The sequence below is a fragment of the Erythrolamprus reginae genome, chromosome Z, assembly GCF_031021105.1.
Source record: "Erythrolamprus reginae isolate rEryReg1 chromosome Z, rEryReg1.hap1, whole genome shotgun sequence".
Taxonomy (NCBI): domain Eukaryota; kingdom Metazoa; phylum Chordata; class Lepidosauria; order Squamata; family Dipsadidae; genus Erythrolamprus; species Erythrolamprus reginae.
Genome location: NC_091963.1, coordinates 42513902 through 42534049, shown reverse-complemented (window position 1 = coordinate 42534049; position 20148 = coordinate 42513902). Strand labels below are relative to the sequence as shown.

General features: G+C 37.6%; 1 protein-coding gene across 5 annotated transcripts in view; it reads right to left on the bottom strand.

The window, feature by feature from the left end:
- The window catches only part of ABCB5 (ATP binding cassette subfamily B member 5), a 54493-nt gene that overhangs the window by 22588 nt on the left and 11757 nt on the right, over positions 1 to 20148 (bottom strand). For 3 of the 5 annotated variants that reach the window (XM_070729351.1, XM_070729349.1, XM_070729350.1), the window contains 9 exons: positions 18151 to 18322; positions 14512 to 14636; positions 13031 to 13208; positions 11267 to 11380; positions 9165 to 9275; positions 8073 to 8198; positions 7671 to 7874; positions 2471 to 2641; positions 91 to 252 (listed from right to left, as the gene is read on the bottom strand). In XM_070729351.1, coding sequence (XP_070585452.1) covers positions 91 to 252; positions 2471 to 2641; positions 7671 to 7874; positions 8073 to 8198; positions 9165 to 9275; positions 11267 to 11380; positions 13031 to 13208; positions 14512 to 14636; positions 18151 to 18322 — 1363 coding nt within the window. Of the gene's footprint in view, positions 1 to 90; positions 253 to 2470; positions 2642 to 7670; positions 7875 to 8072; positions 8199 to 9164; positions 9276 to 11266; positions 11381 to 13030; positions 13209 to 14511; positions 14637 to 17830; positions 18323 to 20148 lie in introns of all 5 variants that reach the window. The other 2 variants (XM_070729352.1, XM_070729353.1) reach the window with 2 other exon arrangements.

Genomic DNA, 20148 nt, shown 5'->3' with positions numbered 1-20148 from the left:
TTTGGGAGGAAAGGGAAGAAAGTGTACACCTGGGAAATACCCTCAGGAAGCATAAAATATCATTTAAACCAAGCCACTGAATCTCATTACCTGCTGCATTACAAGGGCATAGTAGACTCCTTTATGTGCCATGAGCTCACTATGTGTCCCCTGCTCGACAAGAATACCCTTCTCAAAGCCAGCAATGACATCAGCTGTCCTGATTGTAGATAGTCTGTGAGCAATTACAATAGTGGTGCGCCCAGTTCTGGCCTTCAAGGAAGGATAAAAGAAAAAGAAATGAAAAAAAACACACAAACTAATAAACAAACAAAGGTCTTATCTAAAACTTGAATTTGTTCACCATACCATCATATTTCTTCATGCATAGATATAAGATCTATTAAAATTTTAGCTCATGACATAAATGAGGTATATTTCTCAGCTATGTTGTTGTTAACCCACTTAATTGATTTAACTACTTTATTTTAATATTTTAAGGTATATGTGTATTGATTTTTATGTCATATGGAGAAAAAAATAAAAAAAATATTTGGGAAAAACATTTTCTATTTTATGGAAAGAAATTGCAACTTTTTGTTGGGGAAAGTATTATGACTTCATTGTAATATCATAACAAGTATTTATTGTATTGTTTAGAGTTTAGAATAACAGAGTTGGAAGGGATCTTGGAGGTCTTCTAGTCCAATCCCCTGCTTTGGTAGGAAACCCTACACCACCTCGGGCAAATGGTTATCCAATCTCTTCTTCAAAACCTCCAGTGTTGGGGCATTTAAAACTTCTGGAGTTGTTCCACTGATCAATTATTCTAACGTATTAATAGTAATTTATTAGTAATTTATTAATAATTATATTATTTAATAATTTATTAATAACATTATTAATATAAGTTATATAAGTAAATTACTATTTATTTATTGAAAACTACTTAGAATATTCAAAATGTCTAAGTAGTTATCAAATAAATAAAGAGACACTTTCCAAATTTTCAGGCTTCCCTGAATTTGTCAACTTAGATTTTTGGTCTTATGTCTAGATTGGATTTTGCTCTGTTCTTATTCCAGGAATGATGAAAATAGTCATTATTATTTGCTTTTATATTTTATATCATTCTATAGTTTGGGGTGATTAAAATAGTGGAAATATTGTCCATATCATGAAGATTTCACTTTCTTTTGACCGACTGGAAATAATGGGAGATACCTTCATCTGGATATGATTAAACAAAGGCCCTGGTTTGGTAGATTTGATAGATTAAACATGGGATAATTTTGGGTGGTGTAGCTTCAGTTAAGCCTGCTAACTTTTTCTTTACAAGGAGTTCTAATAAATGAAAACAATATCCTGATTCACAAAAGAAAGCAAGAACTGGAATGCTGAAGGGAAATTACTGACTGTTTTCACTGGAAAGTTCATTTGTATTAATGGAATAACCATAAGATTAATGAATCACCTTGCCAAAAATGACTAAGACTGACACAGACTCGCACAAACAAGCACTAATAAAAACACACCCATCTGTACACTAGCCATTAATAATAATTTTAGACATTCAGTTTTGAGCCTTGCAAAATGGTTGGAACCTCTTAAATAGAATGATAAGCTTTAGATAAATTATATTGCTTTTGATTTTATGAAGTTAAAAATTTCATTAGTAGCCTTAGGGAATTAGTGTAAGATGGCCTTTTATAAAACACCATCCAAAATAAGCAGGGTGTGAGTTTTATTTGTACATAATATTTAAACTCATTATCTTTAAATCCAAACAATGTTGAGTCTGGTTAAAAGTTGTAATAAGTGCTGTGCCTATCTTTCTCCATTCTAAAACACTGAAAGATTGATATCTTTCAGCATTTTTATTGTTAGGTGGTTTTTATTTTACTGTTACAATAGTCATAGCGTTTGAGATCTGCTTTATCATATAACCAAACTGGCAAAACAGTTCGTTTTGAAAACATTTAGCAAAACACTAAATGTTTTCTACTTTGGGCTTCTGTTGAACAAATCCTCTTCAGTTTTTTTCCATCCCACAAACTTTGCTAGATGCTCATGCTAAACTTTCTCTTAGAATGCAGGAGATCTTCATACTATTGAAGCTACATTGTCCTTACATATGCTTTTCAACATACTTTTGCCTTTAAATGATTGCCTATAGTGTACACCAATACAACTGATTACATATTTATCTGTGTCCTGGAAAGAATTATGTGTCTCTGTTTTGTTTTCCTTGTTTTCTTTATACTTCACTGCTTCGTTTCATTTATTGCTTCAATTCAATTACAGTCTCATCATGAAATACATATTTTATAAATAATACATATTTAAGGAAAATTTTCTTTTTTGAAAATAATTTGATCATCTGTGGATGCATTTATTTGCATCTATTCACCAACAGGCTTTTAATTCCTTAAAGTCAGTCTCTATGTATAGCTGAAGTGCTACACAATCATATTTAACTAGGCATGTTTACCTTATCAAGTGCTGCTTGGACTATGGATTCACTCTGATTATCTAAAGCAGAGGTGGCCTCATCTAGCAGCAAGATCTTGGGGTTTCTGGCCAGAGCACGAGCAATAGCAATACGCTGTTTCTGACCCCCACTGAGCTGGGCTCCTCTTTCTCCAACCATGGTATTAAATTTCTGAGATATTCAAAATATAGAAATGAACACTGTGTATGCTCATATGTGTTTCTAAATGAGAAAATATTATTAGTATTCAAGCAAGCATATTAAATATATTAACCAAACACACAAAAGGTGCCTGCAGGTGCACATGGACATACACACAGTTTTAAAGCAAACAGAGCACTTTCTATCTGCAGAGACTTCCTCATTGAATATAGGAATGGCTCTGTTGCTCTCTTAACATTTTGATCAGATGAACTGTGCCAATAGTTTCTCTCTCAAAATCTCAGGGATAGCTCAATTACATGAAAGATTCTCAAAGAAAAAGAAAGGAAGTCCAATGTTGGCATGCTCTGAGTAACTTTCATTCATTTGTAGGAGTGTGGTATAAATCCAACACTTCATTGCTCTACTTCTGAGCTACTGCATTGATTCTTAATGTTTTCAGTGTGATTAAAAATTGCCATTTCTCAAAAATAATGTGTCTACTCAAAGTAGGCAAGTAAGTATACACTGATGCACAAACCCACCTTATAATTAACCATAATTAAACAAAGCAAGTCATTAAATATAATTACCTATTGACTGATAGAGCTGCACAATTGAGACAGAAAGTTCAATCCTCATTACAACAACAACATATCATACTATGATGACTGAATATTCAGAAGTCATAGCAATTTATACATTCAAGAAAAGTTTTGGAAACACCCATATAAGCTGAATGAGTATGCCTTTGATTTCCTATTATTTTAAGAGTCTACCAGTGAAAGGTAGATGAGCCAAGGGTTATTTTGCAAGAAAAACAAAGAAAATTATATAACCCTAAAAAATTCCAAAATATCAAGGCTTGAGTCAGATTGCTGTTTCTGGGGACTCTGTATATTTTCTAATCTGACTGAAAGATATTTTGCATTTCTTCGTGTGCCTTAAAATTACACTTTGCGCCCTGTAAGATTTCTATATTATTTTCAAAGGCAAAATATTTAATATAATAGATGATCTCTGGGAGATTTTCAGAAAAATAATTAAAGATTTCTGAGATAATTGGCTAAACACTATAGAAAAAAATGATTGCATTGCCCACACTATCTACCGTATTTTTCGCTCTATAAGACGCACCTGCTGATAAGACACACGTAGATTTTAGAGGAGGAAAATAGAAAAAAAATATTTTGAGCCAAAAAGGGGAGAGGAAGAGAGGAAGGAGTGAAAGAAGGGAGTGAGGGAGGAAAGAAGGGAGGAAGGAAAAGGAAAGCAAGAAATGGAGGGAGGAAAGGAAGGAAGGAAAGAAAGAAAGAAAGAAAGAAAGGGGGAAGGGACAGGAACAGAGGAAGGAAGCAAGGAAACTTATGAAAGGGGAGAGTAAGAGAGGAAGGACTGAAGGGAGGGATGGAAGAAGGTAGGAAGGAGAAAGAAAAGAAGAAATAGAGGAAGGGAAGGTAAAAGAGAGAAAGAAAAAGAGCAAGAAAGAAAGCAAGAAAGAGAGAAAGAAAGAAAATGAAAGAGAAATAAAAATAGAGAGGGGGAATGAAAGAAATGGAAGGAGGGAAGGAAGGAGAGAAAGCAAGAGAAAGAAAGAAAGCAAGAGAAAGAAAAAAGAATGAAAGAGCAAGAGAGAAAAAGAAAGAAAGAGAGAAAGAAAGAAAGAAAGGCAACTTCAAAGAAAGGCTCACTGAGCATCTCTCACTCTCTCTCTCTTTCTATCCCTCTTTCTTTCTTTCTCTTCCTTTCTCTCTCTCCTCTTCCTTTATTTCCTCTCTCTCCCTCCCTCTCTCTTTCTCTCCCCCCTCTCTCCCCCTTTCCCTCTCTCTCTCTCTCTCCCTCTCTTGCTATCTCTCCCCCCTCTCCCTCTCTCTTTCTCTCCCCCCTCTCCCCCCTTTCCCTCTCTCTTTCTCTCTCTCCCTCTCTTGCTATCTCTCCCCCCTCTCCCACTCTCTTTCTCCCTCTCCCTCTCTTTCTCTCTCTCCCCCTCTCTCTTTCTCTCTCTCTCCCCCTCTCTCTTTCTCTCTCTTCTTCTCACTTTCTCTCTCTTGTTTTCTTTCTGTTTCTTTTGCTTTCTCTCTCTCTCTTTCTCTCTTTTTTTCTTTCTCACGCTCTTTCTTTCTCTTGTTCTCTCTCTCTTGCTATCTCTTTCTCTCCCCCCCTTTCTCTCACTCTCTCTTTCTCACTTTCTCTCTATCTTGCTGTCTGTTGCTCTCACTCACTCTCGTTCTCTCTCCGTTCTTCTCAGCGGTGACGCGCGCACGCCCTGCCCGCCTCACCTTTGCCGAGAGCACTTTCGCCTTGGGCTCTCAGCAAGGGGGTTGCAGGAGAGGCGGGGCCGGCGAAGGTGATATTCAATGTCGGGGGCGCTCGGGCGGTTGCGCGTGCTCCCTATCTCCCTGCTAGCCCACTCGGAATATTCAAAATAAGAAAAACCTTCGCCGGCAAAGGCTTTTCTTATTTTGAATATTCCGAGTGGGCTAGCAGGGAGATAGGGAGCGCGCGCAACCGCCCGTGCGACCCCGACATTGAAGACCTCCGCTGAGAAAAACCTTTGCCGGCATTTCCTCTCAGCGTCAAGGAGGCGCAGCGGCAGGCGGAGAGAGGGAAAGGGGGGCAGCGGCATCCCTCCTGGCCTTGGCGGGCTGCCCGACCCTCCCCACCTCCTGCAAATGCGGCGGGCGGCGGGGGGAGAGCGAGGAGCCGGTTCTGGTGGGCGCGGGGCTTGGCTGGCTGGCTGGCGGGGGGAGCGCCGCTGGTGGTGCGGAGGGAGACCCTCCTCTGGGAGGGAGGGGGCCAGGCAGCAGCTAGCCAGCCAGCCGGCGGGATGGCGCTTCCGAGTTCGCAGCCTCCCCCCCCCCTCCCTGCCTGCATCTTTGCTCCATAAGACGGGGCTGATTTTTCTTCCTACTTTGGGAGGAAAAAAACTGCGTCTTATGGAGCGAAAAATACGGTACTTCAATTTTGACAGTTGATTGAAAAAACCTGGTGTCACAAGGATTTGTATGCAAGGATCCTGAATGTCATTCTGCTGTAGAACACAAAATAAAACTCAGAGTTATTTAATTGGATATCTTTCACATTGGGTCTATCTGAGGAATTAGGCTTTATTACAGAACAAATTTAGACCTCATAAACAGAAACTTTCTAATACCTGACAAGCATGATATTAAATAGCGTCCATAATCTTGATCCAAGGAATATACAACATATGCAAATATATAACTTTGAATGAATATAGTATAATGTTGTAATAAGAGTAATAGCTCAAATTCTGATTTACAATATCAGTTACTGCTTCAGGGGTCCAGGATAGTCAACTGATGATTTACAGAATACATGGATCCATCTTCTCCCCCTCCTGCTTCTCTTCTTTTTGTAATAAAGTTATCGAAAGAAATGTTCCCTCTAATTATTTTTTGGTGTGGGCGGAGAAGTATAGTGCCTGAGTGGCAGTCCCCTTGGGACTGGGCGGCATAGAAAAATCAATCAATCAATCAATCAATCAATCAATCAATCCCTTCTTTTTTATTAAAAGAAATTAATAATTTAAAAAAACCAAAATCCATTACTACTAAAACTAAAACAACCAGCAAAACCAAAAACATAATTATTAATAAAAACAGGTGAGGGCTGGTTTTTTCCCCCTCTGTTATTATTTAAGTGCTTTTACCATATGCTTTAAATCAAGAGTCACTCTCTCTGTTTCTCTCTCTTTCCTGTCATTCTGTCTCAATCATTATCTCATTTCTCTTTTTTCTCCCCTTTTTTCTATCATTTCTCTCTCTTTCTCTCTCTTCCTTCCACTCTTCTCTCTCTCTTGCTTTCTCTGTCTCTCTCTTGCTTTCTTGCTATCTCTCACTCTCTCTCTTCTTTCCTCTCTTCTCCCACTCTCTCTTTTTTACTCTCTCCCTCTTGCTTTCTTTCTATCTCTTTCTCTCTCTCTCCCCCCCACTTGCTCTCTCTCTCTTTTTCTCACTTTCTCTCTCTTGTTTTCTTTCTCTCTCTCTCACTCTTTCTCTCTCTTCTTCTCTCTCTCTTGTTATCTCTCTTTCTCTCCCCCTTTCTCTCTCTCTCACTTTCTCTTTATCTTGCTCTGTCTGTTGCTCTCACTCTCTCTTGTTCTCTCTCCGTTCTTCTCACAGCAGAGACTGGCGAAGGTGATTTTCAATGTCGGGTGCGTGGGCACGTGCACTCCCCATCCCCCTGCCAGCCCGCCAGGAACATTCCAAATAAGAAAAACCTTCTCCAGCAAAGGTTCCAGGCTGGCTGGCAGGGGGATTTGGAGCGCGCGCTCGCTCGCTCACGTGCCCAACATTGAAAATCACCTTCGCCAGCCTCCGCTGTGAGAAGAACGCCTGCCCCGCCTCTCCTGCAGACCCCTCGCTGACAGCCCGGGCGAAAGCGCTCTCGGTGAAGGGACTGCAAGAGGGGTGGAGCGGGCATTCCCAAAGAGCTTGGAGCGGCTAGTGGCCAGATGAGGAGGACAAGAAGCCACAGCCGCTACCGCCGCTGTGGGAGGAGCCGTGCCCCAAGGCGGGAAGCAGAGGAGGAGATAGAGAGGTGGATCAGACGGGCGGGCAGGGGGCAGCGGTGAGGAGCCAGGGGCGTGAGGGGAGCGGAGGCACTGGGGGGTGGGGGCATCTGTGGCTCCTTGCGCACCCTTGGAAAAGGGTGTGCGAAGGGTGTTTTGGGGTGCGTGCATGCGCATGCGCACAGCTTAGACGGTACAGTGATCCAAGGCAAAATGGTCAAAAGTCAGTAGGATTATTGTTTAACAATGTCTGATTGGCTATAGATATTAGATACAATTGAATTGAATTGAATTGAATTTATTAGATTTGTATGCCGCTCCTCTCTGAAGACTCGGGGCAGCACAAATAAATTAGCTATATAACAAGGTGTCAAGAGTTAAGGTTAGTTGGATGATATTGGCTTCTAAGTGCTCTAGGATGAAGCATATTGTATAGTAGAACACATAAATGAGGGAGGGAGAGCAGATTATTTCATCCTTACTAGAGGATCCTCCTTACAAGAATGTGAACATTGTGCTACTTACATCAGGAAGTTTCATTATGAAGTCATAAGCATTTGCTTCCTTGGCTGCTTGTTCAATTTCAGCATCAGTAATATCCTCTCTACCATAACGAATATTGCCTGCAATTGTAGTAGCAAACAAAATTGGTTCTTGGCTTACAATGCCAATGTTTTGCCTCATCCACTTGATGTTAAGTGTCCGAATGTCGTGCCCATCTATGGTGATCTGAAGGAAGGAAAATAGAAGTTTATAAGAGCCAACAGTGTAGATGTTTGTTTATCAGAGCCATCAAGTAGATATTGCTTACTTATATACAGTTTTAGATCCTGTATCTCAGCCCTGATTTATAGCATTTGTTATTGAAAAGTCAAATCCAAAAACTCCAATAGAAGATATCACAGTTGCCCTTGCATTAAAACGAACCTGTCCTTGTGGTGGATCATAAAATCTTTGTAAGAGTTGAATAGTAGTGCTTTTTCCACAACCGCTGGAACCAACAAGAGCAATGGTCTGTCCGGGTTGTATTTTTAAACTCAGACCTCTAAGAATCTGGAATTCAAAATATAAATATATATTTAAAATATTTTAGTCACCTCTCTGGCTTAATACACTGTAAACCATGCCTGCAATACCTGGAAAATATTCTTGAAAATTATCTAATATATTTTTAGTCAGTGAAATATTCTGAAAATGAGAGACTTGTTTAAGATATCTAATGTGCTATAAATACACATTTTTAAAATTATTGCTAAGGTATTTTTATTTTGTGATGAAGCTTGTAATTACACATTCTTAAGACCTTTTCATGATCATAGATGTTAGATATTTGCCTGGGTGACCTACCCAGACAGGGTAAAAGTCAAAAGTTCAGATTTGTTTATTGCATGTTGATTGGTTGCCTTAAAATGTATATTTGTAAAACTACCTTGTTGCTGGCCTAGATTGTATAAATAGGAGAACTGTCATTGTATAGAGCTCTCAATACTCCATTGCTTCTTACTGAATTGACTTCCTTGTCCTGTTAGCCAAATAAACCTTGTTTGATTCAACCTTGCTTTGAGAGTTATTACATTGGCGACGAGGAAACAGACCCTCCGTGTGCTATCATGGCTACTCCATTGGTAGTCCAGCCACCTGAATTCTTTGACCCAGAGAGAATGACCTGGACAGCCTACATAGTGAAGTTTGAAATATTTTTGGAAGCGGCCGGCATGAAAGATGCCGACAGCGGCCGCAAGCATGCCCTTTTCCTCAATTACTGTGGCACACAGATTTTTGAGCTGGCAGAAACCCTCACTGACCCTGAACCGGCGAACTCAGTTTCCTGGGACACTCTCTCATCCAAGCTAGCCGCTCACTTCAAGCCTACAAAGCCAGCTACAGTTTTTCGCCATCAATTCTCCCGGATGTCACAAGCAGAGGGGGAAACGATCCATCAGTTCGCAACTTGCCTCAGAACTTTAAACATTTCTTTTAAATTGATAAAAAGAGGAAGAAAAAAAGAATCTGTCTTACCTGAATATTTGGTCTAGAGGGGTAACTGAAATGGATATTTTTGAATTCAATTTCTCCTCTGAGTTTATCTAGCTTGAACCCATCAGTGGAACTGCTATCTATGGGACGAGGCTGGAAAAATAATGGGAAAGAAATCTATAATTTTTATAAATACAATACAGGCATGTCTAATGTTAAATAAATATGGGAAATAATGCATTACTTTTCTTCCTCTGAATTGCCTTTCTGAGAACTATAGCTGTCTTTTCAAATAAGAAATAGATTTCCTATACATTTCAAAGCCAGGACTTGATATGTGAATCAATACATAATTAAGGTTAATTAGAGATAACCATATTAGAAATGTCATTTGTGGTTCCTGTTATATTCATATAATTGTCATGTGCAAGCAACCACTTTTGAATAGGCAAGCAACCACTGGTAAACAGGTCCAAGTAGATATTTTATTGCTGAACACCTATTTATAAGAATCTTACCAAATTGTCTGCTTTCCCTTGAGAAATGGCATATCTAAACATAAGGGTTTGACCCAAGGCTGGTTTACAATTTTTTTTAATTACCACTCTGTGATAGTAAATAAAGTGTGGCTTATTTTGTGGGTTTGGCTTGATGCTCGTGTGATGGTAGGCGTGCCTTCATGTCATGTGACTAGGTGGGAGTGGTTTGGCAGTAATGAGACTGGGTGGGAGTGCTTTATGGTCATGTTACTGGGTGGGAAGGTTGCTGGGCGGTCATGTGGCTGGGTAGTCATGTGACTGGGTGGGCATGGCCAACGTGATCTCCCTGACATCAAGGGTTAGAGTGCCTGCCCTCTCCTCACCTCAAAGGCCTCAATGAGATACAATTTCCCTGTCTATTTCCTACTACTGAACATATACTAATGAAGGTCTTGGCATATTCGGGTTTCTTCCCATGTAAGTTTCAGAGATTTCTGGCAATGTTTCAACAAGGTCCCACTCGTCATCTTCAGGCTGGTGCTTTTGTCCTTGTCGAAACGTTGCCAGAAGTCTCTGAAGAAACTTACATGGGAAGAAACCCGAATATGCCAAGACCTTCATACCTGTACCTGTGAAAATCTACAAAAACTGTACTATATACAGTGATACCTCATCTTACAAATGCCTCGTCATACAAACTTTTCGAGATACAAACCCGGGGTTTAAGATTTTTTTGCCTCTTCTTACAAACTATTTTCACCTTACAAACCCACCGCCGCCACTGGGATGCCCCGCCTCCGGACTTCTGTTGCCAGCGAAGCACCCATTTTTGCACTTCTGGGATTCCCCTGAGGCTCCCCTCCATGGAAAACCCCACCGCCAGACTTCTGTGTTTTTGTGATGCTGCAGGGGAATCCAAGCAGGGGAATCCCAGCAGCGCAAAAACGGGCACTTTGGTGGCAACAGAAGTCTGGTGGTGGGGTTTCCCAGCGAGGGGAGCCTCAGTGAAATCACAGCATCGCAAAAACACAGAGGTCCAGAGGTGGGGTTTCCCATGGAAGGGAGCCTCAGGGGAATCCCAGCAGCGCGAAATCGGGCACTGCGGCTGGCAAAAGGGGTGAATTTTGGGCTTGCATGCATTAATCGCTTTTCCATTGATTCCTATGGGAAACATTGTTTTGTCTTACAAACTTTTCACCTTAAGAACCTCATCCCGGAACCAATTAAGTTTGTAAGACAAGGTATCACTGTACTATATACCATCCAGTCATAGGGCCATGAAGCCATGCCCACAAAATAAGCCACACCCATAGTGGTAGTTAAAAAAAATGGAATTCAGCCCTGCATACCACTATTGCTAAAGGCTTTTCTTTCCACATGATTTAGTTCACTATTTTTAAGATATGTAAGCTTCAGCTCCCAGAATTCCCCAATCTTAAAGTTGTCAACTCAACTTGAGTTGAGGTTTGAATAACTCAAACTTAGATTTATTTACAATTAGATTCTAAATCCTCTAACAAGGAATTAACATGATATCCATTTGTGTTTGGCCAACTTGCATTATGCCTTTGTTCCTTCAAGTGAATATGCCACAGGGTTCTTTAAGAAAATGCAAAGAAATACAGAAATGAAGTGCTATATTTACATATCACAGCCAATAGTTACCTTTTTGATAATTTTAAAGACTTGGTAGGCTGCTCCACGAGCATTGGCCACATTTTCCAAATTGGGAGAAGCCTGTCCAAGGGCAAATGCACCAATAAGCACAGAAAAGAAAACCTGTCAAGTAAAAGAGGTGAAATAATTAATACAGGTGCTCAATTCTGTGGATTCAATTAATAAACTAGCAGAATAATAATAACAGCCAGTATGAGAGTCCAGGGGACCCAAGTTTATAGTGCAGCAACTCTGGATTGATTTTAAAATAGTAAAATAATAACCATTCATAATATGATTGCTTCATGTAATCAGGCAACACTAATGTTTTATTTATCTGTTTTGATGAATGCTACTTTAATTCAAAGGTAATTTTTCCTCCAAGAATAATTTAAGCTTAGTAATGTGATTTCTAGCACAGATAATCTGCTGAGTGTATATGATCACATTTATAATGAATTCCTTTAACTTTTAGCATTTGTTTGTTTGTTCATTCATTCATTCATTCATTCATTCATTCATTCATTCATTCATTCATTCATTTGATTTTTTTTATGCCGCCCTTCTCCTTAGACTCAGGGCAGCTTACAACATGTTAGCAATAGCACTTTTTAACAGAGTCAACATATTGCCCCCACAATCCGGGTCCTCATTTCAATCAATCAATCAATCAATCAATCAATCAATCAAACAAACAAACAAACAAACAAACAAGCAAATAAATAAATAAAATAAAATAAAATAAAATAAATCAATCTGGAGATTGTTATTGTTAATATTTAGCTTGGGAAAGAAAAGTAACCGAATACTGCAGATTAAAATTTGTTGGCCAGCCAGTGCAGAATTATATTGTAATAAAAGGTATAATACCGTATTTCTCTTTGTGTATACTGTATGTCTATAAAATCCCATTCATTTTCATATATATCACATAATAATAATAATAATAATAATAATAATAATAATAATAATAATTTATTAGACTTGTATGCCACCCCTCTCCCAAGACTTGGGGAGGCTCACAACAATAATAGAACAGTGTGACAATGTAAACAAATCTAATATTAAAAAGCATATAAAATACCCATCATTTAAAAAACCATGCAACACACGCATACCATACATAAAACTATAAAAGCATGGGGAAGATGTCTCAATTCCCCCATGCCTGGCGATATAGGTGGGTCTTAAGTAGTTGGCGAAAGACAAGGAGGGTGGGGGCAGTTCTGATCTCTGGGGAGAGTTGATTCCAGAGGGCTGGGGTCAACACAGAGAAGGCTCTTCCCCTGGGGCCCGTCAGACGGCATTGTTAACTACTTAAGACACCAACTACTTAAGACCCACCTATATCGCCAGGCATGGGGGAGTTGAGACATCTCCCCCAGGCTTTTATAGTTTAATGTATGGTATGCGGGTGTTGCATGGTTTTTAAATGATGGGTTTTTAGATGCTTTTTTAATATTAGATTTGTTTACATTGCTCACATTGTCTTATTATTGTTGTGAGCCGCCCAGAGTCTTTGGAGAAAGGCGGCATACAAATCTAATAAATAATAATAATAATAATAATAATAATAATAATAATAATAATAATAATAATAATAATAATTATTATTATTATTATTATTATTATTATTATTATTATTATTATTATTATTATTATTATTATTATTATTATTATTATTATTATTATTATGTTATATTTATTAGATTTATCTAATGGATTTCTATAGTTATTTTAAGCATTAACGTTCAATAGAAAATGTATACTTACAATTAATACCGTTCCAATATCATATTTATCCTTTTCATCTACTGTGAGCTTGGTTCCATACCAGAAGGCAAGGGCATAACATCCATACATCAAAAACTGGGATACACCAGTTGAAATGTTAGTGGTGATAGTTTTTTTCATTCCAATAGACTGAGCCTCTTCTAGGTTTTTATCATACCTGATAACAGAGCCATCAGGTTAGATTTAGGACAGTTTTATGATATACCGTATCTTTCCTATAAGGAAACTTTTTAACCTTTTAATCAGTGAAGGGCTACCAAAATTTTTACTACCACACTGTGGGTGTGGGTTATGCAGGATGCCCTTCATTTTCTTTCAACATCTTTCAATGCAAATTGGGTGCCCTGGGGTAGAGCTCCATTTCCACTACCCAACTGCATCCCCCTCCCCATCCGGGCAGCAGGCCACCCCTGCTTTTAATTATTCCTTTAAAAACATTCATTTCCTGGGGCTTGTTGAAATCTCACTGATGTTTCCTTGGATTTCTCTTTTTTTACATTTCCCTGAGAACATCCAGTGATGTTCCATTGAAGAAATTGATGTTATATATTGGTTGAAATTTGGTACAAATTACAGGAACAAGCCAGAGCACATTATGAACTTTAATGTCAGTTACTTATTTATTTACTTAGTTAGTTAGTTAGTCCAATACACAATGACGGTTTTAGTGGGTATACACATAGTAAAATACATAATTAAGGTTATAGAGGATATACTCATAGTAAAATATATCTAAGAAAGAAGAGAAGAGAAGATGTAGGAATAAAACTTAAATGCATTTAATCTCCAGAAATTTCTTGAAAATCTTTATCTTGCATGGCAATTTAAACACTAAGAGATTATTTTATGTATTAACTGTATAAACAAGAGGGGACACATTTTTCATAATCCAAGTTGCTATCCTGACTGTTGTGTCCAGAGGACAGTTAGGCCTTGTACCCGCCCCACATTCCTTGGGCGGGAAAATACTGCAAGGTGATTGGTTAGCTCAGCCTGGCAGCCCGGCATATATATAGCTGCCAGGCACGGCCATGTTTCTCTGAGAACTATTGGCTACATTAATCTAATAAGGTAAAGTATATTTGTATACTATATTGGAGCACTGCTTTTGTTCTTGCTTCCTTTTTTGCTTCCTTTTGGCTTTTAGAAAGAAAGAGGAGGGGGAAAAAATCTAATCTATAAAATTTCTCACGTCAAACATAATTACCTGTCCAAAAACTAATTATTTATAGAAGGACCAAGCAGCTTGGTGGCTGGAAATATCAGGTTTGGAAAAGGCTTAATGTGAGTGAAACTATTTTTGATCCTTTGATCCTGCTGTAACTCATAAAGATCTGGGGAAGATTGCAGAAGCACTACTATTTAACACAGGTAACATTGACATAAACATGAATCTGAGATAAACTGATTGGTATCTTAGCATAAGGCACTGTCCCGTGAACATGTAAATGTCATCTTACCTTGCCATCGCTTTCTTCTGTCCATTAAAAGCAATAACTGTCCTGATGGCTGTCAAAATTTCTTCTGCCACAGACCCTGCCTTGGCATAAGCCAGTAGCTCCTTTGTAGTCATTATTGACAGTATCTGGTTCAAAAAAATATATTGAACTCAATTTCTAGAATTCTATTCTATTCTGTTCTTTTAAAAAATATTTTTATTGAATATAAATATTAAAAAAGACATCTAAAACATTAAACTACCAACTTAAGACAATGTAGTACAAACAAAACAGAAAAAAAGTACAAAAACACAGGAAAACTTTTGTGACACTTGTTTCGTAGGGTAAATTGCTTTAATGCCACACTTCCATATATATATATGGAATATATATGAAGGTCTTGGCATATTTGGGTTTCTTCCCATGTAGGATTCAAAGATTTCTGGTGACGTTTTGAGGAGGTCGCACTTGAAACGTCGCCAGAAGTCTCTGAATCCTACACGGGAAGAAACCTGAATATGCCAAGACCTTCATACTTGTACCCGTGAAAATCTACGAATATATATATATATACATACATACATACATACACACACACACACACACACACACACACACGTGTGTGTATGTGTGTGTGGGAAAAGTTGCAGGTTCAAGTCCCAGTGAGGGTATGGCTAGCTGATGAGGCCAAAATAAAGCCAAAATAGATCTATCCTAGTCTACTTTAATTTTTAAATTCAGCCAAAGCATGTGACACATACAGAATATAGTTTGTCGGCTATTAATAAAATTAACTGCCTTGGAAATGTCCCTGGGTTGGGCCGAGAGGCAAAAAAGGAGCTGTGATATTCCTTCAATATACCAGGGTGATTGGACACAAAAATATGTAACCCTTCCCTGGTACAAATCTGAAGGGATTGGATACTGTAGCCTAGAGGTTAATTCTCTGCCTTACAAGGCAAAGGTTGCAGGTTCAAGTCCCAGTAAGGGTATGGCTAGCTGATGAGGCCAAAATAAGGCTGAAATAGATCTATCCTAGTCTCCCTTAATTTTCAAATTCGGCATATATATATATATATATATATATATATATATATATATATATATGTCACATGTTTTGGCTGAATTTGAAAATTAAGGGTTATATATATATGTATATGTATATGTATATATGTTTGTATATGTGTGTGTGTTTGTGTGCGCGCACACGTGTATGTGTGATCTGTCTCTTACAGTTTTCATCTATCACTCTATTTAATTATTAATTAATATTTACCTATTATAATATAGATTATATCTATTTCTCATATATAATTACTTATACATTCCTTCTTCGATTGAGAAGTTTATTTTCCTTCACTCTTACGATTATAACTATGTACATTTATACATCTTCTTTTTCCTCTGTTTTCTTTCTTTCTGTTCATTTGTAAAACATATTCCAAACCTCACAAGTACTCTGAATCTTCTTTTTGATTTAGGTCAATTGTTAATTTATTTAGCTCTGCAGATTTTAACATTTTCTTAATAATGGCCTTATCATTTGGTACATCACCCTGTTTCAATACTGTACTAATAATATTCTCACTGCTGTTAATATATGCAAGATGATGTATCAATGTTTTCTTTCAAGCTTTTTGTCAAATATTCGTAGTAGAAATGTTTCTGGTTTCTGATTTATTTTGAAGGAAATGCTCCTTTCATGTCCTTATTTTAGAAAATATAGTTTACTGAATTCTCAAGGTCCAGCCTTCCTAACCTTGGCTTCCTCCCTGGAAAAGAATTCCCTTTGATACCAAAATAATCTAACCTCATTAGTTTTAAGCCATGGCTGTTATCTTTGAGGTGTAAAACTATTTTTCTTCTCTCCTACAGATTAACTGTGCATATGGACTTTGTACATTTATTGATATTGGGAAATTGTTAAATAGTTTTGTTTAACTAGTCTACATTCTTGCATAGGGTGTCACAGTGCCATTGTTTCCTCTGGAACTATTGCATGGCTGTGATAAAGATAGATAGATAGATAGATAGATAGATAGATAGATAGATAGATAGATAGATAGATAAGTAGATAGATAGATAGATAGATAGATAGATAGATAGATAGATAAGTAGATAGACAGATAGATAGATAGATAGATAAGTAGATAGATAAGTAGATAGATAGATAGATAGATAGATAGATAGATAGATAGATAGATAGAAAGATAGATAGATAAGTAGATAGATAAGTAGACAGACAGACAGACAGACAGATAGACAGGTAGATAAGTAGATAAGTAGAGAGATAGAGAGATAGATAGATGGATAGATGGATGGATGGATGGATGGATGGATGGATGGATTATAGATAGATAGATAAGTAGATAGATAGATAGATAGATAGATAGATAGATAGATAGATTATAGATAGATAGATAGATAGATTATAGATAGATAGATAGATAGATAGATAGATAGATAGATAGATAGATAGATAGATAGATAGGTGGATGGATGGATTATAGATAGATAGATAGATAGATAGATAGATAGATAGATAGATGGGTGGATGGATGGATTATAGATAGATAGATAGATAGATAGATAGATAGATAGATAGATAAGTAGATAGATAGATGGATGGATAGATGGATGGATGGATTATAGATAGATAGATAGATAGATAGATAGATAGATAGATAGATAGATAGATAGATCTTGGAATATTTGGGTTTTTCCCCATGTAAGGTTCAGTGAATCCTGGCGAGTCGCGACATTTCGACAAGGTCCTACTTGCCATCTTCAGGCTGTTGTCTTTGGCTTTGTGCTCAAGTGAATGAAGCTGAAGACAAAAACCTGAAGATGGCGAGTGGGACCTCATCGAAACATCGCCAGGATTCACTAAACCTTACACGGGAAGAAATCTGAATATGCCGAGATCTGCATACTATACTTGTGAAAATCTATGAGTATGTATTTATGTATGTATGTATGTATGTATGTATGTATGTATGTATGTATGTATGTATGTGAAAATTAAAGCAAAACAGCAGACAATTTTAGGATATTTCAGAGCCAAGTTGATACATTAATACAAATTAATTTTCATGCATGATGTATCCACTTTTCCCCCTTGCCATATATGTTTTTATTTGTAAATCCTTTTTTAACAAAGAAAGAAAAACAATGTTGTTTTGGTATGGTGTAAAATAAGAGCCCCTAGGCTCAAATCTTATGGAAAATTATTCAAATGAAATAGAAATAACACTTAGACTTATATATTGCTTCACAGTGCTTTACAGCTCTCTCTAAATGGCTTACCAATTCAGAATATTGCTTCCTACATTTTACCCACCTGGAAAGGATGAGAGGCTGAGCCAAGCTTGGTCTGGTGGGAACTGAACTGCTAGCAGTTGGCAGAATTAACCTACAATATTGCTTTCTAATCACTGCGCCACAGCAGATAATTGAATATTAGATAGAGGGGAATTGTGTTGACAGAAACTATCTGACAGTAAAATAAATTGTTTTGAAGGATTGTAGGCTTTGCTTCACTAGAAATGTTTCAGTATAGAATGGTATTGTTCATTTGAAAATTTGTAGTAGTGAATTTCCTACATCAAGAAAGAAATATGCAGCTGTGTTATGCTAATATGTATACTCCTAGAAACTTACATATGACCATATGCCCCCAGAAACAGCAATAAGAGGAGTAACAGACAATATCACCAGAGTCAGTTTCCATCCATATGCAAATCCTATTATAACCCCAGTCAAAAATGTTGAAAAATCTTGGATTATTATAGCAATCTTGTCTCCGATGCCTTTGTGAATTGTGTTAATATCCCTGTAATGTAAACAGAAGATGAAAAGCTATTGTCAATTGCCTTTATTCACATATTTTTAAAAAATCAGCATACATAAAAGTCAAATGTAGTGGTTTATATTTTTATGAGATATTTCTGATGAAAGTTGAATGCCCATTGTATGTAATTAGCAATTCAAGAAACCTAGTTTGAGAAACAAACCAAATTGTGGTTTGCTAAATATAGTCAGGGAATAATTGCAGCAGATTCCAAGGTTGAAAAATTGTCCTAAATTAAATTTGTACTCCAATAATGTTACTATTTTTATTATAACATTCAGAAATAAATGGAAACACCCCCCCCATTCTACAATAGCTAAGGAGAGAGGGGGTGGAGGGAGGGAGAAGAGAGAGATATAGAAATTCCTCTAACATTCCTCTATATACAAGAATATGCTCTCATTTGAAATTAATGAAACAATTAAATAAAGGTGTAAAATACTTTGAAGGGAAGCTAAACATTATAGAATAATACTAAATATTGAAGGCTATAGTTTTGTTCATCCTGTTTTTAATAAAGGCAATATTCTGAAGCATTCAGTAATTATTGTTGTACAGTACCTTAATTCATGTTAATAACTTTGGGATAAAATGCTGAGCAGAGATCATGATTTATGCAGTGAAATATAAACTAATAATTATGAAATTCCACTGAGCAAATATGAACTCATAGAGTTACCATTGCTTGCTAACAGCCATCAGGTAGAATTCTGACGTATCACATAAATAGCCATAGCCTATAAAGCCCTTCATGGCACCGGACCAGAATATCTCCGGGACCGCCTTCTGCTGCACGAATCCCAGCGACCGGTTCGGTCCCACAGAGTTGGCCTTCTCCGGGTCCCGTCGACTAAACAATGCCATCTGGCGGGACCCAGGGGAAGAGCCTTCTCTGTGGCGGCTCCGACCCTCTGGAACCAGCTCCCCCCTGAGATTAGGATTGCCCCCACCCTCCTTGCCTTTCGCAAACTCCTTAAAACCCACCTCTGCCATCAGGCATGGGGGAACTGAAACATCTCCCCCTTGCCCATGTTGTTTTGGTGTTAGATTGATTGTGTGCTTGTTTTTTAATATTCTGGGGTTGTTTTTTATGAATTTTTTTAGCTTAAATTGTAATTGGATTGGTGGGTATTGGATTTGTTATTATGTATTGTTTTTACCTTGTTGTGAGCCGCCCCGAGTTTGCAGAAAGGGGCGGCATATAAATCCAATCAATCAATCAATCAATCAATCATAGTAGATTCATGGAAAGAAATAGAAAAACATGGCTTCTTAAGCAGAGGTTATTCTTCTATTTCACAGTCCTTTCTTGCTGGTGGCCTTCCAACTCTGGAAATCTTTCCTATGTGAGATTGAGCTGACTTCTAACTTATTGTCACTCCATTGTCAGGGAAAATATTTTTTTTATTTTATCAAGGATTATTATGTTGTTAATATTTTAATTTTTAACTTCCTATAGAGCTTTAATGAATCTGTAATCTAATTCTAACTAGGATTATCAGACACCCAGTAAAGCTATGTCTTCCTGAATAGCTTTTCTTCCTAACAAATGCTAACCTCAAGTTAACCATCTCCATTCTTTGATCTTAATTAGTTGATTAATACCCTTCAACTGACTTTTGCTGCTGCGTGATAAAACCTTAATGAGTTATTTACTGAAGCCTTTTGTCTCCTAACTGGATTGAACTAGAAGCCTGAATAGTGCTATACAAATACCCAGAACTAGCACAAGTATACTACCCATCAGCTGCTTGCTTATTCACTTGTAATTTCTTCCTCTTCAATGAGTATAAATACAAATACTAAAT